At 55.6% G+C, this 27,436-nt stretch overlaps 1 protein-coding gene across 1 annotated transcript; it reads left to right on the top strand.

Annotated features, from left to right (window-relative positions):
• PPM1F (protein phosphatase, Mg2+/Mn2+ dependent 1F) lies at positions 1-26,695 on the top strand. Its single transcript, XM_059139389.1, has 8 exons — positions 1-72; positions 5,714-5,969; positions 10,166-10,308; positions 15,628-15,830; positions 16,420-16,608; positions 18,847-18,990; positions 21,510-21,603; positions 22,802-26,695. The coding sequence occupies exons 2-8, from the start codon at positions 5,773-5,775 to the stop codon at positions 23,152-23,154; spliced, it is 1,323 nt and encodes a 440-aa protein (XP_058995372.1). The 5' UTR covers positions 1-72; positions 5,714-5,772; the 3' UTR covers positions 23,155-26,695.
• The last annotated feature ends 741 nt before the right edge of the window (positions 26,696-27,436 follow it).

Raw genomic sequence — 27,436 nt, 5'->3', positions numbered from 1 at the left:
GGCGGCGGGGGACGGGAAGTGGGCGGGGCCGGCCAGGAGCGGCTCGCTGGGCAGGGAGCGGCGGAGTAGCAGGTGAGGCCATGGGGGTCCCCAGAGTGAGGGGGCCCGGGGCTTGGGACGGGGGGCTGACCTCGCAGGAGTGAGGCTCAGGTGGGGAAACGGGGCGCTGAGAAACCGGAGGGTGCGGAATAGGGGGACTGGAGAGGCAGGGAGGCCGAGACGGGGAGACCCAAGGGGTTCAGGGGCAGAGTGGGGGACTGAAGAACGGAGGGAGTAACCAAAGACCTGAGGAACCCGAGGCAGAGGATTGGAGGGCCAGGGAGGCAAGGGTGCAGACCTGGGGGGCCAGGGGCCGGCGGGGGTGTGGCCAAACCGAAGACCAGGTGGGAACCCAAGGCGGTGTTGCAGAATGGATGTTGAGGGGTGACGTGCCCCCCTTTGCCCGTGTCCGATCCCCTGTTCTTAGGAGCATCTGGGTTGGGCCCACTGCCCTGACCCCTACCCCACCAGCCCCTGCACCTTTGCGGGTCCACATCTCTGCCCACGTGCCCTCACCCCGCGGCCTGCCCCCGCCTGTGGCCCCCGTCCAAGTGATTTAAAGCAAGTGTTTTAGTGAAAGCGAATGCTTGGGCTGCTGCCCTTTCAGCCCTAGGTGTGTGAGATAGGAATATCAGGCAGGGAGGTGATAGACTTCACCACTGGTTGCTCTGTGACCTCATGCAATCCTCTTAACGTCTATACAGTAGGGAGAAATGGCACCCCGTTTTAGAGATTTTAATGCAGGGCTTAACACATAGCCAGGGCTAGTTGATAGTGATGGACTCCTCCCGCACAGCCTTCCACCCAGCAGGACACATGGCCTGACTGACACATGTCCTCATGGTATTTCCTGGGGCAAGGCCTGTGGGCAGGGCTATACTCCCACCATGGGAGATGGACTGTAAGGCCAGCTCTGTGAGGTCATCTTTAGCACACTTCTGGCCTTTTTTCTTCTTCTTCTTCTTCTTCTTTTTTTTTTAAGATTTATTTATTTCAGAGAGAGAGAGAAAGCCGGAGTGAGAAGCAGGGGAAAGGGAGAGAGAAACCCCAGCAGACTCCTGGGTGAGCACGGAGCCCAGTGCCTGGCTCCACACTAGGTTCGATCTCACAACCCTGAGATCACAACCCCAGCTGAAGCCAAGAGCCGGTCGTTCAACCGACTGCACCACCGAGGTGCCCCTTACTTCTGGCTTTCATGGCCATATATGTCCTATTATCAGATCTCACTCTTTCCCTCCTGTAACCAAGCCCAAAGCGACAAAAGGTATCAGGAGACCTTCTGTGAGTCTGGCTTTGCCATTTCCTACCTGTGTGACCTTAGGCAGACAGCTTACCCTTCCGGAGACTATTTCTTCATCTGCAGTGTGGCCTAACAGCTTATTCTCAGGAGAATTGTGCAAGAGGTAACAAAACAAATACCACTCCAAATACCACTTTGAAAGCTGTAAACCTCTTTACCAGTCAGTCCATTCGTAGAATTCCTTTGAGATACTGCCGGAGGCCATCCCTGCCTTTAAAACCTTTCTCCTCTGATCACGGTCATGGTCGGGGTTCTCCCCAGAATATCCTAACTTCCTCTTTGAAGGTGTTAGGCCTCAGGGTGCTTATCTCAGCCCACACCACCCACTGGCAGTGGCAGAAGGCAGCCTGCGTCTTCCCTCTGCCGTCACACTTGCCAGCTGCCATGCACAGAGGGCCAGGCTCATGCCTCGGAGGGCAGGGGTGGGCTTCCTGACTCAGGAAGCAGAGCGTCTAGTTGAGAAAGTCAAGCCTCTAAGAAAGTGGTGGGTCCCCAAAAATGTGAGTGGACCTAATGCCCCAAAACTGGAGAGGGGAAAATGGGCAGAACAATGAATTGTATGTCACGTGTATTTTACTGTACATTTTTTAAGAAAAAAAAGATACATGTGTAGGAAAAGATCTAGAAAATTGACAAAATATTCTTCGCAGTGGTTACTTAGGAATAAACAAGATTCTCCATTTACAGAAAAGCTTTTAATAAAGAAGGCAATACTGTTATAACGATGACACAGTTTCCTTTCTTAAGGATTGCTGTTTTTTGCTTTACTCCTGGGTTCTGAAGTTGTGCAGGACTCTCAACAAGTATTTTGTCTGTACCATCTAGAAAAAAGTAGTTGAGGCGACTGGGTGCCTCGGTTAAGCGGCCAACTCTGGATTTCAGCTCAGGTCATGAGCTCAGACCTGGGATCGAGCCCTGGGTTGGACTCCGCCCTTAGCTGGGAGGCTGCTTGAGGATTCTCTCCCTCTGCCCTTCTACCTGCTTATGCTCCCTCTCTCTCTTAAATAAATAAAATTTTTTTTAATCAAGAAAAAGCCAGGGCGTCTGGGTGGCTCAGTGGGTTAAGCCGCTGCCTTCGGCTGGGGTCATGATCTCAGGGTCCTGGGATCGAGGCCAGGCTCTCTGCTCGGCGGGGAGCCTGCTTCCCTCTCTCTCTCTCTGCCTGCTTCTCTGTCTACTTGTGATCTCTCTCTGTCAAATAAATAAATAAAATCTTTAAAAAAAAAAAAAAAGAAAAAGAAAAAGCCAGTTGTACAAATATGCGTTAGTTGAGTTTATGAGTCAAAACCGATAAACTAGAGGAAAATAAATATTTTTTTCTTTGGGATTGAGCACATGGAAGGCACTTTGGACCCCAAAGGTGTTGCAGTTCAGCAGAGCTTGGCTCAAAGAGGTCTGGGGTAGGGGTGGGGCTAAAGTGGGATTGGACAAGGCAAATCACAGAAGCAGGGAGATGAGGGGCTGGAACAGAGTGATGGGCACAGAGATGGAAGAAGAGGCCATGAGTGACTGAATTCCCAGGCTGGTGACCCAGTGGGGGGAGGGGGCGGGTGAGCCCCCAGGGTGAACCCCATCGAGGGACTTTGAACAAGTCACTTGATTCTTTTGCTCTCTCCCCCCACTGGCAGCCCCCACCTGTCATGACCCCTACCTGGAGAGAATGACAGCAGGTTGCTGGGAGTGGGGAAGAGGAGCAGCAGGGAGAGTGCCATGGGCGCGGGCAGCTGGGGGCTGCTGGTGGGTGTTAGCTGGGATGGCCGTTATTCCCGCTGCTGTGGCTGCCAACTGATGGGCTGTGCAGGGCAGCAGCATTCCGGGAGCCAGAAGGCCATGGGCCATGTTTGGCCAGTCTGGTGGAGGCAAGTGACAAGGGGTTGGCAGCCCAGTGTACCTCCCTTGGCCCCTCCTTGTCTTGATGACTAACCCGGACTCACAAGCAAGTCCCCCTCCCCAGCCCTATTCAGCACTGCATCCAGCTGGACAGCCTGGAGCCCCAGCTATTGCTTGGGACCAGGCCTGCATTATTCACATTTCTCCCTTAAGCAATAGGCCAGAGCTGTTAGCAAGCAGAGGAGGTAGGTGGCTTGGCCTCTCTCTCTGCTGGAGGGTGTGGGAGCCTGCTGGGAAATTCTCACCATCTTCTTGTTTTTCCCTGGCTTGGTTCTCCCTCAGCAGCTCGGCCCGCTCGCTCCCCAGGCGACCCTCACCACCACCCCACGAGGCTCCCCGCCTTTTCTGATCTCCCCATTTTACAAAGTCTTCCCCTCATTGTCTAACTTGCTCTTGTCCTGACTCCTCTTTGCCTTTTGTGACCCGGGTCGGCATTGTGTTTAATTCTACTGATAAGTAAAGTGGGGGTGAGAGCGATGATTTTAAATCCGTCCCCATAACCTTCCATCATAAGTGCCCTAATTTCTGTATTATTTCTGTGTCTGCTTTTAAAAGTCAACTTTGACAAGTCTCTGAAGGAGAGAGGTTTCGTGGGTTTGGGTTAGTTTTGTTTTATTTTGTTTTGTTTCACTTACTCCCCCCTCCCTTGTCCTTGCAAGTCCTTTCCAGATTAGGCACTTAACTAACTCCCTTTCCCGTTCACCCCATGCTCTTCTTGTGGGTTTTTTTTTTTTTTTTTCCTCTTTATTCTGCCACAGACTTGTGCTGAGTTAGTGGCTCTAGACAAGTGCAGCTGTGCCCACGGGTGTGGGTCCTGAGCGGGCTCTCACCCCTCCTCTCGGTGGCAGGCCCCTCCAGCTTCCAATTTCCAACCCCTGTCACCACTGCCCTCTGGTAACGTTTGTAAGCATGAGGAATTCCAGAAGAGTCTGCCATGCCTTCTTTCTCCCTGCTTGTACTCGTCAGAACCCGGAAGGCCTCAGGGAGGGGATGGGCCGTGAAATTGCTCCCCGAATTCTCTGCCTGCAACTTGGGATTGGACCCTCGAGTTCAATCTGGTTCTGCTCCCAAAGCAAGCTTCCCACCTGGGTGTTGTGGAGGCGCTGGGGGTGCCCCAGCCCTGGGAAGGCTCAGAGGGAACAGGCTGGAGGGGAATGGGCTAGACAAGGGCCTGTGCTTGGCGTTGGTGGCCCAGGCGTTGCACACGTGGGTGTAGGGTAGGAAGTAGGGCCTATAGAGCAAATGGGGGAGGGTGTATGCCAGAAGAGGGATGCTCTGGGACCATTTGGGTCTGGAGGGTTGAACATAAGAGGCGGTAGTGCAGGTGGGCCATGTAGGAGTCTGACACACAGGCCTTCACTGGCCCCTGAACCCTGGGAGGCAGGGTGAAGGAGGAGGGTACATGGAGGCCCTGAGCTGGGGGGAGGAGCTGGAGGCCCACCTTGGGGAGGTGGATGTGGCGAGAGCCCGCCGTGAGTAAGGCCCTTGTGGGAGAAGAGCTGGGTGGGATGGTGATGAGTATGGGCTCCAGAATCCCTCCTGGACCCCATCATCTCCCAGCCTCAGTGTTTCTGTCTGTGAAATGGGGACTCACCCTGGCTCCCAGGGTTGTCAATGGGCAGTGCACAGGTCCTAGCAGCTAGTAAGCACTTGGCCTTCCTGAGGACAGGGCATGAAGAGCCTGAGAGGGGGAAGCCAGTGCCCACAGCAGTGGGGTCAGTGGCCTGGGCTGTCCCTGGTGCCTCTCCTTCAGCTGGGTTTCAGGAGGCCCAGGGCTCTTTCTGTTAGAGAGGACACATCACAGGTGTCCCCCTTTCCTCGCTTCTCTCCTGCTCACACGCCGAGGTGCCCTGCAGCCTCTGTGGCCTCTTCCTACTCCCCCTCTGGTCCACATCCAAAACATCCCAGGACCAGCCCCAGCACCATCCAGGCCCTTCTTTTTCTTCTCTTGACAGGCATTCCTTCTCTCCACTAGGCTCACAGACGTGATGGCATCACCTCCTCACCTTCCGTCTGTCGAGCTCGCAGGGTCAAATTGAATCCATTTACCTGCTGTGTTTTCCTGCCTCAATGGGCTGGCCCCGGTGTCCCTCTCCTGCCTGCCTTTGTCCATGCCAGCCATCTCCTACCAGGAACATCCTTGCCTTCTCTGTCACTTGCCACTTGCACTCTGTCACAAGGCATCCATGTGGCTTCTTATCCCAGCTCTGTCTCCTGAAGCCACTTCTCTTGGGCTTCCGAGTGCCTCTCTTGGAACTGTGTCAGGAAACCAACTAGGCTTGTTGCTCCCCCTTACTTGGGTCCCCTGAACTCTCTGTGAGGCCAGTAGCCCTGCCCTTCCGCTTTGAGGCCCCAGGCTTGGTGTGACACTTGCTGCGTGATGCCTCCAGGTGAAGGAGAAAAAGCAAGGCACCACGCACTCCGCACTGTGGGGTGAGGGCACTGATCCCCCCTGTGTCTTCTGACCCTCACGTCTCTCCTCAGAGAGAAGACCATCGGGATCCCAGCAGAGACACAACCCCCCGCCCCGGGATGCTCTGGGAATGGCCTCTGAAGCCCCCCAGCAGAGCAGCCAGCCGGCAGAGGAGATCCCAGGCTTCCTGGACGCCTTCCTCTGCGACTTCCCAGCTCCACTGAGCCCAGAGAACCCTGCACCATGGAAGCTCCCGGGGACCGTGCTGAGCCAGGAGGAGGTGGAGGGCGAGCTGGCTGACCTGGCGCTGGGCTTCCTGAGCAGCAGGTAGGTGACAGGCCTGCCAGGTGAGGACAGCATGGGGGCCAGAAGCAAGGGTCTTGGCATGGGCCACCTGCCAAACTGGACTACAGCTGCCGCTCACCCCGCACGCCCTGCCCTGTGCCAGTTGTGCTGCCTAATGACACCCCCGTGATGGGGCTGCATTGCTTCCCCAGGGCTGCTGTCACAAAGTAGCCCGGTCTGGGTGGCTTGGAACAACTCTTTTGGGGGAACACAGTCCAACCCATGACAGGTGCAGTCAGTCCTGTTTCTCATTTCACAGATGGGGAGCCAGAGACCGGGGGGTTAAGAGCCCGGCCGAGGCCTCAGGGTGGGGCAGGGCCAGGCCATGTGCCCCTAGTCACAATGACCCAAGAGGTGATGGTGCTGTCCACTGTTCACAGGCCAGCAGCCAGGGCACGGAGATGAGACACAACAGGCTGAGCAGATTAGAAGGGAAAAACAAATAGACAGTAAAGGCTAGCAGCCCATACCAAGTCTACATGAGCCTCATCCCTCCCTAGGGGCCAGGCCCACACCCCTGAGTCAGACCACGCCCCCAGCCTCAGCATCCTGGCATTTGAGTGTCCCCAAGCATGCTGGGGACTGGTCAGCTCAACCCTGGAGCACCATCCCCCTCCATACCCCTCAAGGGCCTGCTTGCTAGAGTCAAGCAGAATTAGTGACTCTTACTCACCCCTGCAGTGTGGGGACCCGGGTCCCTGAGCATGAAGGTCAGAGTAAGCTGGCTTGGTCCTTCCTGACAGCCCCACGCCCCACTGAGCTCAGACGTACATGCCCAGTGACCGTACCCCTTTAGGGTGTGGCATTGTGTGGAGAGTGTCACTGGCCTGTTTTGTTCTGCTTTGAAGAAATATTTTGGAGGGGACATAAGGCAAGTAGATGCAACAGAATAGGCCTGGGTTGCTCCATGCGGGGGAGGGGAGGGCTCCCAGGGCTCTGCCTTCCTCAGCGCCCTGGGTCCCACAGGGTCTGTCCCACCAGCAGCCACCAGGCCCCCTGTGGGGTCTTTAGGGGTTGTGGGAAGAAACGCAGGCCCAGCAGGATTGGTGCTCGTGCTAGCTCTGCATGCATGCGAACCCAGAGACAGGAGAGCCACAGGCTGCTGGCTCAGAGTCAGAAGAGGGACAAGCTATAGGGCCAGGCCTGGGAGGGGCACCGGGGTGAGCCATCAGTCCGCTAGTGGGGGGAAGAGAGGGCACAGAGGAGGGATGGGGCCAGAGGGGCAGGATCCCAGAAGGCTGCGCTTGTTTTGCTTCACGGCAGTGGAGATGGAAGCTGGTGAAAAAGAGGAGGGTAGCCGGTGACCAGCTCTCCTGCCCAGGGAGGGGCCTGAGCTGGAGAAGTCAGGGGTCTGTCTGTTGGGGTTCGAAGGGTGCAGGGCCTTGGGGGCGAGCAGGTTTTAGATATGTTGGAGGGCAGCTATCTCAGGCTACGGGTAGGAGAAAAGCAGGATTTGCCTGACATGACTTGGGGCCCCTTGAGGCCCTGTGGCAGGCCCAGGTTCAGGTGTCGAGCAGGTACCCCATTAATTAGCAGGATGCCAGAGCAGGCCTGAGACGATTACCCATGAGGGCAAGAGAGGCCAAGGGTCATAGCCCCCATCAGCCTCCTAATGAATCCATTTTATTTATTTATTTATTTATTTATTTATTTAAAAGATTTTATTTATTTATTTGACAAGGAGAGATCACAAGTAGACAGAGAGGCAGGCAGAGAGAGAGAGAGAAGCAGGCTCCCTGCTGAGCAGAGAGCCCAATGTGGGGCTCGATCCCAGGACCCTGAGATCATAACCTGAGCCGAAGGCAGCGGCTTAACCCACTGAGCCACCCAGGTTCCCCTAATGAATCCATTTTAAAACACCTTTAAAACATTATATTTTAAAGTCATGTATATCCTACTCACCTTAATGGATTTATTTTTGGTTCCTCTTGTTCTTTTCTAGTATTTCTTCCCCATGTAGACACAGTGTTCATGTGTGCGAGCGCACGTTGTCTGCTGAGTCTGCCTGTCAGGAGCACCCCCACGGATGTTCCTGGCAGCTTCCTGGGGGCTCCTGTCCCTCTCCTTCCCCTCCCTGTGGCTGACGTGTCGGGGGCCCCAGGCAGAGTGGTGCCTGGTGTTTTTTCAGATTATAGATCGTGTCCTTCATGAGACTGTTGGGAAGTCAGATCACCAAGTTCAAGGGTGCAGTGATTTACGTCCTATCTTCCCCTCATTGTCAGCGTTTCTGTGTCCTGTCTCAGGTCCCTGATCAGTGCACACCTCAGGCTGTAAATTATTCCTCTCCATTTTTTTTTTTTTTTTAAGATTTTATTTATTTATTTATTGACAGACAGAGATCACAAGTAGGAAGAGAGGCAGGCAGAGAGAGAGGAGGAAGCAGGCTCCCCGCTCAGCAGAGAACCCGATGCGGGACTCAATCCCAGGACCCTGGGACCATGACCCGAGCCGAAGGCAGAGGCTTAACCCACTGAGCCACCCAGGTGCCCCTCCTCTCCATTTTCAACTCAGCTGCTAGGCTGCAAACTTGAAAACCCCAAAGCAGGTGGAAATGGAATGTTTCTTGGGTACCTGGCCTTGCATACACCTTCTGTTTACCGGGCATCATCTGGAGTCTTTAGGAGCCCTGACCCCGGGAGGATGTTGCAGGGCGGGAGGGCAGGCTAGTGGGGAACCCCTGGGCGGGCACATCCAGGAAACAAGGCCTATGGCCTGAGGCCAGGCATTGTCTTTGTCTTCAGGCCGGAAGCTGCTTCCCTGCCCTGGTGGCCTTTCAGGCCTGCAGGAAGCCATGGCACCACCCCCCAGAAGCAAAGAAAACAGCACCGCTTCTCCCCGCTGTGAGAAAGGAAAACCCAGTCGTTAGCAGGAAATCCCCAAATGGCAGGGGAACTCATTTCTCATGTCTTGGCTGGTTGTTTCTCAAAGGTAGTTCCAGAGGCCTCTCCCCTGAGTCACCCTCTCATTTTAAAAAAAACATAGATTCATCCCTGTAGGTTCCTAAGGCTATCTATAGACACACTGTGGACGCCCAGCCCCCAAAGAGAAGTGACCCATTTGCATGGCTGTTGGGAGGTCCTTGTACTCAGGGAAAAACCAGGTGTATCTGCCCCGCAGAGAGGCACTGGCTGCCCTGGGTGTGGACCCCCAGCCCTCGAGGACAGACACACAAAGGCGAACACACATTGTCTGGCCTGTGACGGGTTCCCACTGGTGGGGAGGCAGATTCCGAGGTCAGGATGCATCTAGCGGTACGGGGGCAGCAGAGGAATGGACCCCTTCTGCGCAGGGGAGCCAGGAAAGGCTTTCTGGGCTGCGGTGTGGGAAGCACTGCAGGCCAAACAGTTCAAACACAAAAATGTATCATGTCAGTGCTTGGGAGTCTGGAAGGCCAAGATCAGGGTGTTGGTAGGACTGGTTCCTTCTGGTACTTTCTGGCTCATCACCTCAGCGCTGCCTTCGTCTTCACACACAGTTCTCCCTGTATGCATCTGTGTCTGGGGGATGTCAGCTCTGTGGTCAGCTCAACCCTGGTGCACCATTCCCCTCCGCCCCCTCCCCAAGGGCCTGCTTGCTAGAGTCAAGCAGAATTAGTGACTCTTACCCCTGCAGTGTGGAGACCCGGGTCCGGGAACATGAAGGTCAGAGTGAGCTGGCTTGGTCCATCCTGACAGCCCACGGCCCCACTGAGCTCAGGCTTTTTTCATAAAGACACCAGGGTTCCTGGATTAGGGACCCACCCTTCTATATGCATCTATTTCCAAATAGGTCACATTCTGAGGCCCTGGCAGCTAGAACTTCAACATAAGAACTTTGAGGGACATAATTCAACCCCTAAGACTCCTGAAGTGCTAGAGGGCCCCAACTGGGGTTGGTGACCGGGAGCCGTCATCAGCCTGAACACCAGGCAGTTTGTGCAGCCCCCCACAGCCCCAACCCGTGCTTGCTGTAGCCCAGGACCTGGTAAACGGCATCGAGCTAGTGTCCCATCCAGCTCCCTGAGGCCCAGAGGCCAACCTGCCGCTTGTTGCCGCACGTTGTGGCACAGGCGGTCATCACTCCCTCCAGATGGGTGTCCCTGAGTGGGAAGGTCTCCATCCGGAACATTCGGGGAAGCACTGGGGTCTTAGCTTCTGCCAAGGTGCCAGCCCGTCTTCACTCCTTGTTCCGGTCTGCAGGGGCGCCGCACCACCACTTGGTTCATCTCTGGCCCACGAGGCCGTTTCCCAGCTGCTACAGACAGACCTTTCTGAATTCAGGAAGTTGCCGGGGCAGGAGGAGGAGGAAGATGACGACGAGGAAGAGAAGGCCCCTGTGACCCGTGAGTTCTCTTTCCTCTCTGGCTGGGATGCTTAGCAGACGACAGACTCAGGCACCAGAAAAAGGATGGGATGGGGTGAGATGTGGGGGAATGCCAGTTCCGGAGCTGTCAAGGCTCACCTGGCCGCCACCGCCCTTCCTATTTTGCTGGAGGAAGGGCGGTCATAGGCAGCACATGGCTGAGGGCAGCGTCTACTCGTGCTCCTGACGGCCGTCTGGATGTGGAGAGAGCGCTCGCTCCAGCCTCAGGTCGGCAGGAGGAGTGCAGCCGCTGTCTCCCTGAGCTTTGGAACCGCCCAGGAGATGAATAATGCTTTTCCCGTTCTACGTGGGAGGAAGCTGAGGTGGCAGCTCGGTCGCCCACTTGCTCTTCTGCCTCAGCTGACACTGCCCCAGGTGGCATAGGAGCTGGAGGGTGACATGTGCGTGGCTCCTGGGGGCGGCCTCAGGGTCCAGCTGGCAGAAAATGCCTGTATTTGGACCGGTTGCCCGACCTGATCCAACTCAGGACCCTGACAGGTGGAGACTCCATGGCATCTGGAGAGCTAGCTTGAGGAGGGGCCATCGGTCTGCCTCCTCCTGGGGTACTGGTTAGTGCGGCATGCCCCCAACCACGCCGCACCGCCTGGGGAACCCAGAAATGGGCAGGGAACCTCATGATAAAAAAATCAGAGCTCGCTCTTTGCATGTCTTCGTTTCACTTTCCTGATACAGTGAAGGAATTAATGAAATTGGGAATTAATACGGTGAAAACTCGCCCATCACCTCATCCAAGGGGGATACACTTTAAGACCCCCAGGGGATGCCTCAAACTGCAGATCGCACCAGACCCTCTGTATATGCTGCATTTTTTTCCTATACACGCACACGTCTGATAAATTTTAATTTATAGACTAAGCACAGTAAGAGAGTAGCAACTGATACTAAAATAGAAGAGTGATAATAATACACTGTAGTAAAAGTTACAAGAAGGTCGTCCTCTCTCTTGGTCTGTACTCACCCTTCTTCTGGTGATGACGTGAGATGCCTGCGTGGTAGGATGGAGTGAGGTGAGTGATGTAGGCATCACCGTGTAGCACTGGGCTACTGTTGACCTTCTCCTTTTTTTTTTTTTAAGATTTTTTTTATTTATTTGAGAGAGAGAGAGATTGAAAGATAGAGAACATGAGAAGGGAGGGAGAGGGAGAAGCAGACTCCCCACTGAGCAGGGAGCCTGCTTCGGGACTCCATCCCTGGACTCCAGGATCATGACCTGAGCCAAAGGCGGTTGCTTAACTGACTGAGCCACCCAGGTGCCCTTGCTGTTAACCTTCTGACAGTACCCTCTGATGACCCCGTTTCCAGAGCGCAGTTGACTGCCGGTGCCTGAAACCTCGGAAGGCAAAATCGTGGCTAGGGGGACCTCCTGTATAATTTGTTGATTTGCTCCTTTATATATTGCTTATGATTACTTCAGTCTTTATCAATTTAGTCTCTTTATATATTGCATATGGTTACTTCTGTCTTGTCCCGTATTTGTTATCTGTGTTACTTGAACTTGAGCCTGAGTGTGAGTGTTTAGGGCAAAACAAGGGACAGGCTGGGGGAGAAAGAAGACAAATGCACGTGGCCCCTTGCTTCAGCACATGCCGAATTCTCATCTGCCCCCCCCTTCCGTTGGCTCCCTGCCCACATTCCATCCCAGCATGGCCTCACATTCCTGCCTGGGAGGTACAGGAGACCGCAGCTGACAGTGACAGGCAGCCTTTGTTCTCCGCAAAGCCCCACAGAGGGAGTGCCCCACCCCAGAGTCCCAGCGGGAAACCAGCACCACCTGCTGGCAGGAAGGCCCTACACGGGGCTCCTGCAGGCCAGGGTAGCGGGGGAGGGCCCCTTGGGGTGGGAACTCACAGCCTGCCCTGGCCCTCCATTCAGGCCTGGGCTCACGGCCCTGATCAGCATTCCCTGTCACTGGGGCAGAACCTAGGAAAATCTATCATCTTGAAGCCCTTTCCTGCAAAATGGGCTTCCAGGCAGGTATTATGAGCACCACTGCTCAACACCAGAGTTACAACTAAACCCCCCAGGGCTGGGTCATGTGGAAACACCAGCCAGCCCCTCTCCAGTGAGCTGGTCCTGTGGGCGCCAGGATGAGGCCCTCAGCAGGGAAAGCAGGTGTGTCCTGCCAGTGGCATCAGGAGTCAGTGAGCCAGCCAGTTGGTCCACGGCTTACCATTGCTTATCATTGTTAGTGGTAATTGCCTTTGCTGAAGCTGAAATTCAAGTTCAAATGTGTTGATGGAAATGGTAGCACAACCTAAGGCAGGAGACTACGTGGTGCCCTGTGCCTCACCCGGTGTCTCAGGCCTAATAAAATCAGAGCCCGGGGGCACCTGGGTGGCTCAGTTGATTAAGCGTCTGCCTTTGGCTCAGGTCATGATCCCGGGGTCCTAGGATCGAGCCCCACATTGGGCTTCCTGCTCAGTGGGGAGTCTGCTTTTCCCTCTGCCTGCCATTCCCCTGACAAATAAAATAAATAAAATCTTTAAAAAAAGAAGCAGATCCCAGAGGGAGAGGGAAGGAGCCCAGGAGCCCAGATGGTCATCTGAACGTAACTGTCTACAGAGAGGAGGAGGAGGAGGCTAGGGAGACAGCGCTGTGCAGTCCAGCTGAACGAGGGGTCTCTGACTTTTTGGCAGGGGGCTGAGCACGTGTGGGCATGTCTTCCCAGAGCTGAGCCTTCCTGTTCCCACAGCCCCTCAGGCCAGCCTGGCTGGTCTCCCACTTCTTGCCAAACACCTGAATGGTGCCTGTGTCCTGGGTGTGCCTACAATGGCTAGTACTAGACACACCCACCCCCCACCCCCCACTTTCACGTGTGGATTCCCTCAGACATGTCTTCCGTGGCCTCTTGTGCCTTCCCTGACCTCTCCCCATTTTTCTTTTTTGCTTTTTTTTTTTTTTTTTTAAGATTTTATTTATTTATTTGACAGAGAGTGAGACAGCAAGAGAGGGTGCACAAGCAGGAGGAATAGGAGAGGGAGGAGATGCAGGGCTCGATCCCAAGACCCCTGGGATCATGACCTGAGCAAAAGGCAGATGCTTAACCAGCTGAGCCACCCAGGCGCCCCCCTACCTTTTTCTTCTGCAGCCTCTGCCTTTGGGCAGGAGCTCTTCCTTCTCCGACACCTCCCCCCTCTGAGGTGACCGGCTCCAATTCACCTGTGCCTGCTGCATGCACCTGGGCCAGCAAGAGTCCCAGGAGCATTTTGTGTGTGGAAATGACCTGAGCCTCTGAGGCTTACCACCCAAGAATTCCTTGGGACCTGTTCCTTGTTAGTTCCTTGTTAAGCTTTTCTTTTAAAGGCAGGTTTAGGTAGGATTTGGGGTATTTGTGTTTGTGTGTATGTGTGTGTGTGTGTGTGTGTGTGTGTGTTGTAGGGGCTGTTATCTGTTGTGTAATGAATTCCCCCCAAAATTTAGTGGCTTAAAACCAACATTTATTATCCCATAGTTTCTGTGGGTCTGGAATTTGGGAGCCGCTGAGCTGGTGGTTCTGGCCCAATGTCTCTCATGAGATTGTGGCCCTGGGCTTGTGGCCAGTGGAGCAGAGGTTCCATTTCGAAGGGGTTTGGCCACTTAGCTGTTGGCAGGAGGCCTCAGCCCCTCCCCACATGGACCCTCCACAAGGCTGCTTAAGTATCCTCCCGCCATGACGGCTGCTCTCCTCAGGGCCAGTGATTCACCAGGGAGATGGAGAAAGAGAGACAGAGACAGAGACAGGGAGGGAGAGAGAATAGGCCAGGTGGGAGCCACAGCGCCTCTCAGGAAGCAGTTCATGGTCATTTCCAGTTGATTCTGTTCATTAGGAGCAGGTCCCTAAGGTCCACGGCCACCGGGAGGAACCAGGCTCCCAATCAAGCATTACAGAATTTATGGACGTATTCTGAAACCATCACCTGGGGCTAACACTTGTCCTCGAAAATTAAGAAAACACCAAAAAAGTCTTAAGAAAAAAACATCCGCTGTCAAACCACCACCTGCAGACACCCACTGCTGCCATTTTGATTGTATGCTTTTCCTGCCTTTAGTTTTCTGGTCCAAGCCGTTGAAGGCTTTTTTGAGTCCTCATGATCAAACTGTGTGTGGGATTTTCTGTTCTCCTTCTTTGCTGTGACATTTTTTTCCTTGATAATTGTAACATAAGCATTCTACACCATCACTCACTCTTTAGAAGTCCATTTTAGTTTTACCCTTTAATTTTTTCCCATTAAACTTGGCAACAACCGTAGGCTCACATGCTGTCGTAAGAAATAACAGGGGTTCCATGTGTCTTTTACCCAGTTTCCCCCAATGGTAAGGTCTTAAAAAACTATAGTAAACCATCACGACCAGGATCTTGACATCGTCAAGATACGGAACGGTTCAATTCTACAAGGATCCCTCACATTGTCCTTTGTGGCTACCCTAATGCCCCATGTTCCTGTCCCTAACCCTGACAACCATTAATCTTCTCTGCTTCCATAATTTCATCATTTCAAGAATGCCTAGAAATGGAATCCTAGAGTATATAACTTTTGGGGATAGGCTTTTTTCTCTCTGCACCATTCTCTGGAAATTGATCTGAGTTTCTATAACATGCCAGGAGTTCGCTTCTCCCTCCCTCCCTTCCTTCCTTCCGTGAGTAGTATGCTGTGGCATCATGTACCAAAGTTTACCTGCTCTCGGGTTGAAAGTCATCTGGGCCATTTCCAGTTTTTGCCCATTGCAGGTGAGGCTGCTGTGAACACTGGGGCACCCAGGGTTTTGTGCGCGCGGTGTCTTAATTTCTCTGGGCTAAATCCCCAGGGGTGCAGTTGCTGGTCCATGTGTCCATTACGTGTTTCGTTGTGAAAATCTTGTTTAATAGCAGCTTAATTCTTCATCAAGAGACTGGGCCGTCATTTACTCTGTCGCTGGATATGTATTGCTTCTAATTAATGTGCCATTATAAATTATTTTAAGCTTTGTCCTGAAATTACCTTTGCATTTCTGGCTGTTTCCTTGGGGAGGGGTCCCGTCAGTGGAGCTGCTCACACTGGGTCGGGAGGCTCCTTCCTGAGCATGTTGTCCATGCAGACATTGCCCAGTACTGATGACACAGGCTGTCATATACAGGCTAGGGTGCTTGGAATGCCCCTGGGGCTGATGGGCTGGGGGGGGGGGGGGGGCGTGCAGGCCTGTGGTAGGCACTGTCTGGAAACCTCCAGGGGCCACGGGGAAAGGGGAGGCAGGCAGAGTGATTGGAGCCCAGCTGGCCTGCATCGGTGCCTCCCTAACAGTCCTCCTTTGTGCCCAGCAGTGCTGGATGCCAAGGGCCTGGCACACACCTTCTTTAACCGGCTCTGGGAAGTGTGCAGCCAGTGGCAGAAGCAGGTGCCCTCGACTGCGCGGGGCCCTCCAGGGCCGTGGCTGGTCTCCATGCATGCCATCCGGAATACCCGCCGCAAGATGGAGGACCGGCACGTGTGCCTTCCCGCCTTCAACCAGCTCTTCGGCCTGTCCGTGAGTGCTTCACTCCAGTGCTCCTCCTCCTGGGCCTCAGTCAGAACAGCTGAGGACACCTTGCATCAGGGGTGAGGGCCAGCCAGGGTTCTGAGCGGAGCTGCCAGCCAGAGCCAAGGCAGGAGTGATGCCTGTAGCTGTGCCCTCCAAGCACACCACTGGGGGGAGCAGAGGACTGATTCGTTGGCCCAGCATTTTTGGGCTGGAGCAACCACCAGCTACCTTGCTTTCCTAGCTGACGGACTGAGGAAAGGGAATGACCTGCCCAAGCCTGTTAGAACGGGGGAGCAGGGAGCCCAGGATTCACACCCACCCCAGACTCAACAGTTGCTGAGCCCTGCCTGGTCTCAGGCACTGGGAGCCACCTGGCACCCCTTCCCTCATTTTATGCTACAGCAGCTCATTACAGAAAGTGAACCAAGGCTCCAGAGGCTTGTCCTTTTCCAGTGCTGATGGCCAAGGCCGTGCTGATTCTTCCAGTCCCACCCCAGTCAGCGCCTGGGCTCCACCCTCTAGACCAGAGCATCCAGCTAGGTGATAGCCTGGGTCAGGGCGAGGGCGGTGTAACTCCCACGGCACTCCCCACCAGGACCCCACGGACCGAGCCTACTTTGCCGTGTTTGATGGTCACGGAGGGGTGGATGCCGCCCGCTATGCCGCTGTCCACGTGCACACCAATGTCGCCCGCCAGCCCGAGCTGCCCACGGACCCCGCCAGAGCCCTCAGAGAAGCCTTCCAGCGCACTGACGAGATGTTTCTCGGGAAAGCTAAGCGAGAGGTGAGAACCAGTGAACGGGCCTCACACACAGCATGCAGTCCGCAGCCGTTCACATCAGAGAGGCCCCGCACCAGGGTTGATCTGGAGGCAGGGGGAGGGAGCGCCCCGTGGCAGATTCTTCCCAGTGGCCTCACACGGAGGCCTGGGCGAAGCAGGGCAAGGCAGGTCACGGCAAGTGATGGGTTGAATAGTTTGAATAACCCTTTTGGGCTCTGGGCTCTAATCGAGGCCACCTGCCACCATCCGGGCCAGGAGAAAGGGACTGGCCTGAGACACAGGATGTGACTGAGGACACGGGTTCAGGCCAACTGTCTCGTGCATGAAGTTTGTGCACTCAGGGAGGGGGACCTTTGCTATTTCTAGGACCAGCCTGTCCTGGGAGAGGAACTCAGTCCACGATTAGCAAGTACCCCAGTTTGTCAGAACATCAGAATAGAGGGGCACCTGGCTGGCTGTCGGAAGTGCGGGGGACACTTGATCTCAGAGTTGTGAGTTCGAGCCCCAGGTTGTATGTAGAATTTACTTAAAAGTTTTGAAAATTTAAAAAAAAAAATTTATTTTTAAAAGAAGATACAGAAAATAAAACCCATGATTAATACACACAACCCCCTGGGGCGCCTGGGTGGCTCAGTGGATTAAGCCTCTGCCTTCGGCTCAGGTCATGATCTCAGAGTCCTGGGATCGAGCCCCGCCTCAGGCTCTCCGCTCAGCAAGGAGTGTGCTTCCCCCTCTCTCTCTGCCTGCTGCTATGCCTACTTGTGATCTCTGTCTGTCAAATAGATAAATAAAATCTAAGGGACGCCTGGGTGGCTCAGTTGGTTAAGCAGCTGCCTTCGGCTCAGGTCATGATCCCAGCGTCCTGGGATCGAGTCCCACATCGGGCTCCTTGCTCGGCAGGGAGCCTGCTTCTCCCTCTGCCTCTAGCCTGCCACTCTGTCTGCCTGTGCTTGCACTCTGTATCTCTCTCTCTCTCTAACAAATAAATAAAAAATCTTTAAAAAAAAAAAAAAAAAAAAAAAAAAATACACACAAACCCCCACCCTGCCCCCACTCACCTGGGCAGGGTCTTGGCAGGCTGCTGGTGCCCACTGTGTGTGTTCTTTTTTTTTTTTTTTTTTTTTAAAGATTTTATTTATTTGACAGACAGAGATCACAATTAGGCAGAGAGGCAGGCAGAGAAAGAGGAAGGGAAGCAGTCTCCCTGCCGAACAGAGAGCCTGATGCGGGGCTCGATGCCAGGACCCTGGGAACATGACCTGAGCCAAAGGCAGAGGCTTTAACCCACTGAGCCACCCAGGCGCCCCTTACTGTGTGTATTCTTTCCTCAGGAACTGTAGCCATGTAGGGATGCGGCCCTTGTTTCTGAAAGAACACATCCAACACCTCCTCTGTGAACTTGCCACCCACTGGACCTTACCCACAGAACCTCATGGGGCCCTCCCAGCAGCCCTGCCAGGGAGCTACTAAAATGGTATCCATTTTAGACATCGGGAAACTGAGGCCCAGAGCGCTTAAAGGACCCGCCCCAGTTGACGTGGCTCATCAGGAAACTTGGGAGGGGATTCGCTGTCATCAGGCGCTCCAAGCACAGACTCCAGTGGAAATCAGCAAAGGCAGACTTTGCATCTTACCAGAAAACCATATAACATCTAGACCTAAGTGGCAACCCCATGAAAAAGGGACAGGCCTCAGCCCCCATGGCCTCTGTCACCCTGGGCCACCTCCCAGGGTAATGATTCTCTGAAGCAGGCTCTCAGATCAGGTTGCTGTTATTTTAAGGTAGCTTTGTGGAGATGTAATCCACACAACAGATTACACATATTGCCAGCATACAACATACCGTCAGTTCAGTAACAAGTAAAGTGTGAAGTTGGATAGGTTTTGGCATTTGTCTACAGCTGTGTAACCCTCCCCCCGGTTACAGACCCAGCCACCACCCCTGAAGAGTTTTCTTCTGTCCTTTGTTACCCCACCCTCCTGCCCACATGCTCCCCAGAAAGCACTCATCTGCTTTCAGACATGACAGATGCTAGAGCTCCTGTTTTCTAGAGTTGTGTGCAGACGAGACCACACAGGCTCTGTTCTCCTGTCGTGCAGCGGAGACACCTCATGTCCTTATGTGCTTCAGCAGTCCGTTCCTTCTTTCTGGCTGAGCACTGTTCCAGGAGTCGGTCTGGCTGGCTGGGTGTGAGCCCTCCGAGCCGGCAGCCGGCCCACCATGCTCCTCTCTCCTGGCAGCGGCTCCAGAGCGGCACCACGGGGGTGTGTGCACTCATCGCAGGAAAGACCCTGCACATCGCCTGGCTCGGGGACTCCCAAGTCATCCTAGTGCAGCAGGGACAGGTGGTGAAGCTGATGGAGCCGCACAGACCTGAGCGACAGGTAAGGGCCCCCTCCCTTTGGGCCTGAGACATCCCCAGCCCCCATCACACCGCACTGCGCAGGATGGCAGATGGTCATCGAAGTAAGAGGGCCCTGGACCACCTTCAAAGGGAACTCCTGGTGTTCCCCCGGAGGGAGGGCTCTTGTTGACTTGAGTGACTGGAGTTTGGGGGTGGTCCCTGAAAGCTCACAGCCAAGAGTCCCAAGTAAGTCCTTCTCACCACAGTGACATGGAGCCTAGAGCTGTGGGGGAGAGTTGGGCCCTCTGCCCAGCAGGCAGCCCAGGAAGGGGGGTCAGAGGGCGGGATCCTACACTTCATGCATATGGCAAGGGGTCAGCCAGTCACCTGGGCTATGGGGGGAGAAGGTTCAAGGGAGGAGGTATTGCTGAGCCAGGGTCAGAAGGAGCCAGGCTTGGGTCTTGGTTGGGTAGAGCCTGCACTAAAATCCTGAGGTCACCAACTGTCTGAACCTCGGGGTCCTCACCCAGATATGAGGATGGTCTTCCTCCACGGACCCCCATCTCCCAGGCGTCTAGTCTGTCTCCTTATATAGGGAAGCAGGGACTTGGCTACTGGGGAACGCCCGTATGCCCTGTCCCCGCTCGGCTTTCCCCACATGTATGGGTGTTCCAGGGCATTCCACATTAGCATGGGAAGCGCCCCCACCCTCCGGTAGGGCTCCACGGAGTTCCAGTCTTCCCCAGCCCTGTCCGTGGATGTGGAGGCTTCCTCAGTGTCTTCATGCTAACAGCAACACAGTGGCAGATGACTCAGTACTGTATTTCATGGCTCAGGGTCCAGCACGTTAATAGAGCAGCGTCCTAGAAGTGGGATGGAGGGATTGGAATGTTCTCAATGGTGGTCCTGGCATGGTTGCCACACTGCTCCCCCCAGGCTGTGTGTCCACGGGAGTCCCTTTGCCCACAGTCGCACTGAACCGCTGGCTCCTGCCAATCTGAGAGGAAGGAAAGCAGCTGTTGGGTTTGTTTGTCTTAACGGACTGAGCCCGAGCATCTTCTCCAACACCAGAGGTCATTTACACTGCCTTTCTGGAGAGCCCTTCCTTCTTGTCCTTGGCTCACAGGTCTCCTGGGCTGTTGCTGTTGTTCTTATCAGTTTGTAGGTCAGCTCCTTGTCTGCAGGGTGATTTCCAAATAGCCCCCTGCTTTGTCTATGTTTAGGGGCTTTTTGCCTTGTAGACACTTTGGTTTTTATGTAACTGAACGGAGCTGTCCTTTTGTGGTTTCTAGATTTGGAAAGCACTGCAGGGAGTGTCAGGCAGCCATCACCAAAGCAGCCAGGAATGACAGCATTCCTGGGCCTCGCCTCCTACATATGCTCTTCTCATCATATGGAGGAGAGGACTGAGGCTTAGAGAGGTTAAGTAACTTGTCCAGAGCACACAGCTGAGAAGTGGCAGCTATCCTATGGCCCTCCACCATCACCACATTTGGTGTCTGCTCCCCGTTGGACCATCCTACCCCGAGACAGGCAGTGAGGTGAAATGCAGTCTAAGTCAGGACTAGATGCAAGCCTCTGGGTTCCTGCCTGCCTGCATCCCCGCAAGTTCACTGTCAAGCTACACTACCTCTGTGGCCCAGCAGGGACTTTTCTAGGCAGCATTTCCCGAGCCCCGCTGAGCCCCACTGTGTGGCACCGTGGCAAAGAGCACAACCCCCCAGCCAGCCTGCATATCCACCTACCTCTCCCCAGACCCTTCTGAGTCTCTCTTCCCCCTCCACCTGCTTACTCCTTCCTCCTCCTTCCCTGCCGATGTTCATGCTCCTTTTTGCCAAACTTTTTCTAGAATTGCTCACACCACAGCGGGTTCTCAGGCCCAGACGGAGCCATGCAGGCAGGTCAGGGCTCCTGCAAACCTTCCAGGTCCCACTGCTGCCCTCATCTACAGGGAATCACATGGGAGGCTCAGCCTTTGCTATTGGTGTTCCCCCACCCTCCGGCCCTGCAGTAGGTCTGTATCTGCACAGAGACCTAGAGGAGGGGCCCACTTCTGTGGTCCCAGAGAGAGGGGACTGGGATCTCCAGTAGACACTGTCCCATGGGGCATGGGAAGCTCCCAGCTGAGGAAGCTGGTACCCCAGTGTCTAGCATAGTGGTACTGCTCATTTCCGGGTAGTGGGAAGGGGCATGGTAGAGGCAGAGAGACTTCAAGAAAGGACAGGGCCTAGTTCAGGTTTCTTACAGGCCTGCCAGGTGGCCACACATAGCACAGGCTTGCTGTTGCCAGTGGCTAGCAAGGAGGAGACAGTATCCCAGAGTGAAACGTGAGGCAGCGAGGATCTGTGGCCGTGGCTGCACTGGGACTGAGGTGGCCCTTGCTGCAGCTGGAGGAGGACCTGCAGGTTATTCGTGGTCCATCAGCATTCTCCTAATGCCTCTTCTGTGCGTCATTCCCGGGCCACAGCTCCCAGCACTGTCTCGGGAACCAGTGCATCTTGGCTGATGCAGCCTTGCCAGGGACCCTGCCCCAGCGCCTACTCTGGCTGTCCCCCATAGGACGAGAAGGAGCGCATCGAGGCACTGGGTGGCTTTGTGTCTCACATGGACTGCTGGAGAGTCAACGGGACCCTGGCCGTGTCCAGAGCCATCGGTAAGGAGGCAGGAGGGTGGGAGACCAAGGCCTCTCGTCTGCGGCCCGAGGGTCACCCAGCTCTCAAGAACAGTAGCATCTTCTGCTGAGAAATACAGCACCTGTGGTCTGTGGGGCCGTGGAATCAGACTGAGAGACCCCTGGTGAATTTAGTGCATGAGCAAACACCTCAAGGTCTTCCATCTCACACACGTAATCCCAGTTTAAGTGGTATGCGAGTCTCTTCTTGTTAAAACATTTCCCCAGAAAAACCTACCAGGAGACCCTTGGATAGCTACTGTATGTGCTGGAAGGTCGTTTTCAAATATTCCATCAATGAGGATTATCAATTGTCCTCTCCCCATTCAGGCTGATTCTTTTCTCCATCTTAAAAAAAATAAAGGGAAAATCCTCTTCCATAGTCCTGTTTTGTCAGCATCCTGCTGCTGCTGGGCCTCAGACTAGGGCTTGGCCGCCACACCCCATACCTCTCCCCTTGGGTACTTCGATGCCGCTCTGTTCCTGCTGAGCCCCACAATGTGACACCCGTCGCTCGGCCGCCTGGCACGTGCCGGCTCAGAGCCCTTCTCCCTGCTGCTGCCGCCAGTGGGCATCTGGACACACCGCAGTGAGGAGGTAGCCGGGTGGGTCTCTCCAAGCAGAGGCTCCTTCCACAGAGCAGAACACCCCAGGCAGTTCAATGGCAGAAAGTGGTGGGGGCTGGTGTGCCCTTGGAGGGCAGGTGTGGAAGGAGGGGACCCGAGGGCCTGGGCAAGGTGTAAGGAGGAGGCCGTGGCTTCCAGTAGCACTTTGAAAGTAAAGCCGCCAGAACTTGCTGGAGGACTGGCTGTGGGGTCCCAGGGAGAGGGTCCTGAGGGGAAGGGAAGCTACAGACCTGAGTATAAGGAAGGAAAGCTAAGGTCTTCTCCCTCAGCCACCCCAACTCTCCGACTCCCGGCCTGGCTCCACTGGAAGGGAAGAGGCTGTTGGTCAAGTTGACCTCTGGCCCGGCTGGGCTGTGACTCTGCCCACTGGGACACCTGGATAAGTCTGCCACGTCGCCCTCTTGTTTTTTTTCATAGCCTTTAGCACCCCGTGAGTGTTGAATTTCACCAGTGAGCATGGGTGTCAGAAGGAGGGTGGCGGGGGCCTGGCGGGATGGCACTCGGCAGTGGGCAGCCTGGCCCTCTGACATGAGGCCTTTCTCTCCCGTGCCCAGGGGACGTCTTCCAGAAGCCCTATGTGTCAGGCGAGGCGGACTCGGCCTCTCGGGAGCTGACCGGCTCCGAGGACTACCTGCTGCTGGCCTGTGATGGCTTCTTCGATGTCGTCCCCCACCAGGAAGTCGCCGGCCTCGTCCAGAGCCACCTGGTCAGGCAGCAGGGTGGCGGGCTGCAGGTGGCTGAGGAGCTGGTGGCCGCAGCCCGGGAACGGGGCTCCCATGACAACATCACAGTCATGGTGGTCTTCCTCAGGGACCCCCGAGACCTACTGAAGGTTGGGGCCCAGGGGGCAGGGGATGTGCCCTCTGGCCTCTCAGAGCCAGAGACCAGCACTCCACAGAGAAGCTAGGAGCTGCAGGCCATCGGGTCCCACCCCCCGCTCCATCCCATGCCCTTCCCCCTCAGATGCCTTAGGACCTAACCAGTGGCGATGGGGTGGGCAGATGCCCCCCTCACAGTGCTTTCCCAGGGCCCCGAGTCCCCCGTGCTGCTTGCCATCAGTCCATCCTGGAGGCTGTGGGACTGTGCTGGGGGGTATGGATGGGTTATTTATGTCCTGCTCGCACAGGCAGTGGGATGGCCCGGATCTCTGTAGGAGGCCTAGGGAAGAGACCTCACTAAAGAGAAGAGGACCTGGGAAGTGGGGCAGCTCTTATCCGGGCCCCATTGGGTGGGGGCAGGACCAGAGGCCACAGGCGTGAGCCGCAGCCAGACCAAAGATGCCAGGCGGGCGCCTGGGGCAGCAGGGCGCTGCACGTGAGACCCCGGGTGGACCCAGGGCACTGGCCACCTCCAAGTGTGTCCCGGGTGAACGGCGCAGGTTTCTCATTGGCTCCTCCCTGGTCACAACTGGGAGGACTTCTCTTTCCAGATGCGCCTGGCTGCTCCTGGCCTGCCAAGCCAGGTTCCCAGAGTGGGGAGCGCAGCCCCACCGGGAAGGAGGGAGCACCAGGGATCTGGTCTGTGGTGGGCGCTTGTGGCCCCCTCCCCCAGCCTCCCTGGTTCCCTCCCAGCCCTGCACACACCAAGGGAGGGGAAGGTCAGAATGATGACACGTGGGTCTTTTGTTTGTGGTCTTCGCCCCCCACCCCAGGGAAGTCTTAACTCAGAAGCAGTATTTCAGGTTTTTGTCTGTTTTGTCAGTGCCAAGTGGACATGTTGTGTCATATAACTTAAACAGAGCTGAGCGTTTATTTTATTCTTAGAAAACTTAAGTATTGATTTTTTTTTTATTTGAAGAAACTTCTTTTGCAGTATTACTGACTTTTTTTTCCTTAATCAAGATTGAAACAAAAACTTTTCCAGGTGGCGTTAATAAGCCATTCAAGTGCCTTAAACAGCTTTAGGTAAAGGCTAGGACCGCCGGGCCTGGGACGGATTCTAATAGGCATGTTTCCGTTTTTACAAAAGCAGGATTTATTTTGTTACAGTGGCATGATCTGGGCTAGAATTCTTCCCGGACGTGTTCTTTCCACCTCTTGTGATTCCATTCGCTGCTGACAGCAGAGCAGCCCTGAAGAGCATAGGCTATGCTGTGCGACTGGGCCAGACCACGGGGCTCCGGGAGATCAGGGTGACCGTGGTCCTGCCAGCCTCCCTCGTTTGACTGGAATGCCTTGTGTTGGTAATCAAATGGGTTTCATTGGGAAGCACCGCTTAGAGGCCCCAGCAAGTCCAGAGGCAGCCCGGGGGTGCTCGGGCTCTGTTCGGAGCCCATCCTACACAACTGCTCCATAGCCCCCAAAACCTCTCCTCCTGTCTCTCACTGGCCACAGCGGGCATCCTGTCACCTTGCTCTGCCCACAGCCTGACCACCTGGGGGAGAGCTCTACATTCCCTAGCATGCTCTGGGCAGGCGGGGCTCAGGAGCTGCAAAACTGGGGTGACTCCAGCGAGGCGGCTGTGGTGTGGGTGTCCAGTGGGAAGTGACAGGGCTGTTTGCAGAGTCCAGGCAGAGGTCAAGGGCCCAGAGAGAGAGCTCTCTGGTGGGAGGACCCAGGCCTCCAGGTCTGGGAATGGCCGTGGCTGGCCAGGAGAGTGCAGGGAGGACCCTGATCCTAGTGTACCGAGGGGCGCCTTCTGAAGAGGCAGCAGGGCAGTGGGAGAGGCCCCCCGCAGCCTCAGCATCTACCCCACACTCCCGCAGCAGGGATGAAGGAGCCCAGATGACGCGATCAATGCCGTGACCCCCAAGGCTCCTGATGGACGGCATCTTAAACACAATTGCTGCAATTCAGAGACAGTTTGATGGGAGCCAACAAGGACCTAGTATTGCTCTCACTGAATCTGAAGGCCCCACTGTTTTCTGGGGGTCCAAAGCCCCCTGTTTGGCCCTTCCTGGCACAAGGCTGGCAACAGCATGTGGCCCTGCCCTTCACTGCTGGCCTGGCTGCCCCCGGGCGTGATCTTAGCAGAGGGAGGAAGCGGGGACTTCTTTTGTTCTCCCTTCTTTGCCGGTCTCTGATTCCATGATTGCCACCAAGAGCGGAGCTTCACCCGTGGAGCCCAGATCTCACTGTGTGCCAGTCTGATTCGTGCCCCGGCCTCGGGCTTGTTGCAGCGACACACCCCTCTGGCAGAGGCTTCTGCTCTCTGGGGCTGCTCGTCCTTGCCTTGGGGCTGAGGGAGCCCTTGTTCCTTCTGCACAGATGCCAGCTCTGGGCCAGCCCCTAGGCATAGAGGTCTCTTCCCTCTTGACCTAGACTGGGAGCCATGGGCATCTTCAGCCTCTGAAAGCCCTGGCCCCCCTCCTCTTCGGGCCACAGTCCCAAGAGGGCCCCTAGCCAGGACCCCAGGTCTGGAAGCCTCAGTCTCCATCTCAAATCCTAGCTTTGCCACTAGCTCATTGTCTGAGCTAAGCAAGTCACGGAGCCCTCCTGGGCCTCAGTTTCTCCTCTCTAGGGCCCAGGGTTGCACGAAAGCTGTGATTCTGGAAGGTCCAGGGCTGTCCTGGGGAGCTGCTGCCAGTTCCAGGGAAGCCCTCCCCTGTTGCCAGCGGGAAGGAGTGATGAAGTATTATTAGGGTCTATTCTTACAGTTAAGTGGGCTGGAAGGGAATGGAGCTGCTGATGCTTGCACCCAATCTGGAACACAAAAGCTTGAGAGAGCCCTACGAGAGAGCTCTGCTTTTACAGGTAGAACAGATTCTGAGCCAGCAGGGGTGGGAGAAGCAGACTGGGCCCAGCTCCCCGCCTCGCCCTGTAGCTGTGAGGTGGAAGGACATGGAGCTGGGCTGGGCACAGCCAGGCTCTCCTGACCTCGCTTGTCCTTGGCACCCAGGCCAAGGAAGGAGGTGTGCTTTAAGGGGGCAGTTGTGGGGACAGGCCCCACTGGAGACATGCAGGCTCTCTGAGGTCCCGAGCCAGCCTCTGGCCACAGCCCACTCTCTCCCTACCCTCCCCAGCCAGCACGCTGCCCTCGCCTGTTCCCGTGCCCTACTGGCTCAGAGTTCCGGGTTCCCTGCACAGGTGGGGTATAGTCCCGGGGCCAGGGGTACAGCCACGCCAGTTCCCAGGCCTAGCCCTGACAAGGGCTCAACAGAAACCTGCTGGGCCTGTGCAGAGTAAGCTGGTTTGCCTTGGGATCCTGCCGGTCGCCCCCAGGAGGCAGCCCCAGGAGACCAGCACTTTCTGCCGAGGCTCCACAGCTTTGCCAAACATGCCAAGCTTTGCCATTCATGCGCCATGCAGCCTTGCCAAGGGTTTATCTGTGCATATCTCAGCAGGGCTCCTGGGAGAGGTGTTTTCTGCGAGGGGCATCTTGTCCCAAGACAGGATGGCTGTTCCCTCTGTCTGTAGGGATGAGTCCCGGGCTGAAGGGGCCAGAAACTTGGTTTCCTCCCAGGGGTCACTGTGCTCAAGTGTCAATAAACCATGAGTTCTGAAACCCTGTCACCTGAGTCCTGCCTTCTCTTGCCTCTGAGCCCCCGGTGCCCCTGAGTGTCCAGGGCGTGTTTAGAAAGTGCTGGGGCATGGAGTGGGGGGCTGGGGACCATCTGGCAAGCTCCCCACAAAGGCAGCACACGAATTTGGAACATTACTAGTCTGGCCTGGTTCTCTTCCCTGGGCTCCAAGCCCACCCTGTACCAGCAGCACGAGGGCCTGGCCACTGTGGGCCTGCACAGAGGCTGACAGGAGAGGGGTGAGGCCCCTGGGCGAGGGGGCATATTACAACACAGGGGCACCCACGAGAGCCTGGAGTGGCCCAGAACCACTGAAGATGGGGACCCTCCCAGCAAAAGACTCAGGAGGGACAGAGCAGGCCAGCAGCGGCCAGGACCACTCTTGAGCTCCCAGATGAGCTCAGACTCCAGGAAACAGGAAAACATCCAGAATGCCTCCATACAGATGCCGCTTAGCCAAGGGCCCAAAATGCTGCCTGGACTTCCCAGAACGGAAGGGAGGCCCTTCCATTTGTGTTTTGGGCTTAGTTGGGGTCAGCTAGCCAGACGGCTACGTCCCTTCCAACCCCCACCACCCAAGCCCTGCCCTGGATGCCAAGACTTTGCCCACGTTTGGGCCTTGCCAGAGCAGCTTCTAATCCCTTCCCAATTCACCCTCAGAGCTTTCCGTGCCCCTCCCGCTCCAGGCCTCATTGCAAGGGAGGCAGCTTTATCTGTCTCCATCTTGTCA

Source organism: Mustela lutreola, chromosome 11, assembly GCF_030435805.1.
Source record: "Mustela lutreola isolate mMusLut2 chromosome 11, mMusLut2.pri, whole genome shotgun sequence".
Classification (NCBI taxonomy): Eukaryota; Metazoa; Chordata; class Mammalia; order Carnivora; family Mustelidae; genus Mustela; species Mustela lutreola.
Note: the sequence above shows the minus strand (reverse complement) of the source record. Positions and strands in the feature narration are given on the sequence as shown.

Coding starts and splice junctions, on each gene's coding strand:
- PPM1F (XM_059139389.1), top strand. CDS start 5,773: ATGGCCTCTGAAGCCCCCCAGCAGAGCAGCCAGCCGGCAGAGGAGATC. Junction 5,970..10,165: donor CTGGGCTTCCTGAGCAGCAG/GTAGGTGACAGG, acceptor TCCGGTCTGCAG/GGGCGCCGCACCACCACTTG. Junction 15,831..16,419: donor ACCAGCTCTTCGGCCTGTCC/GTGAGTGCTTCA, acceptor ACTCCCCACCAG/GACCCCACGGACCGAGCCTA.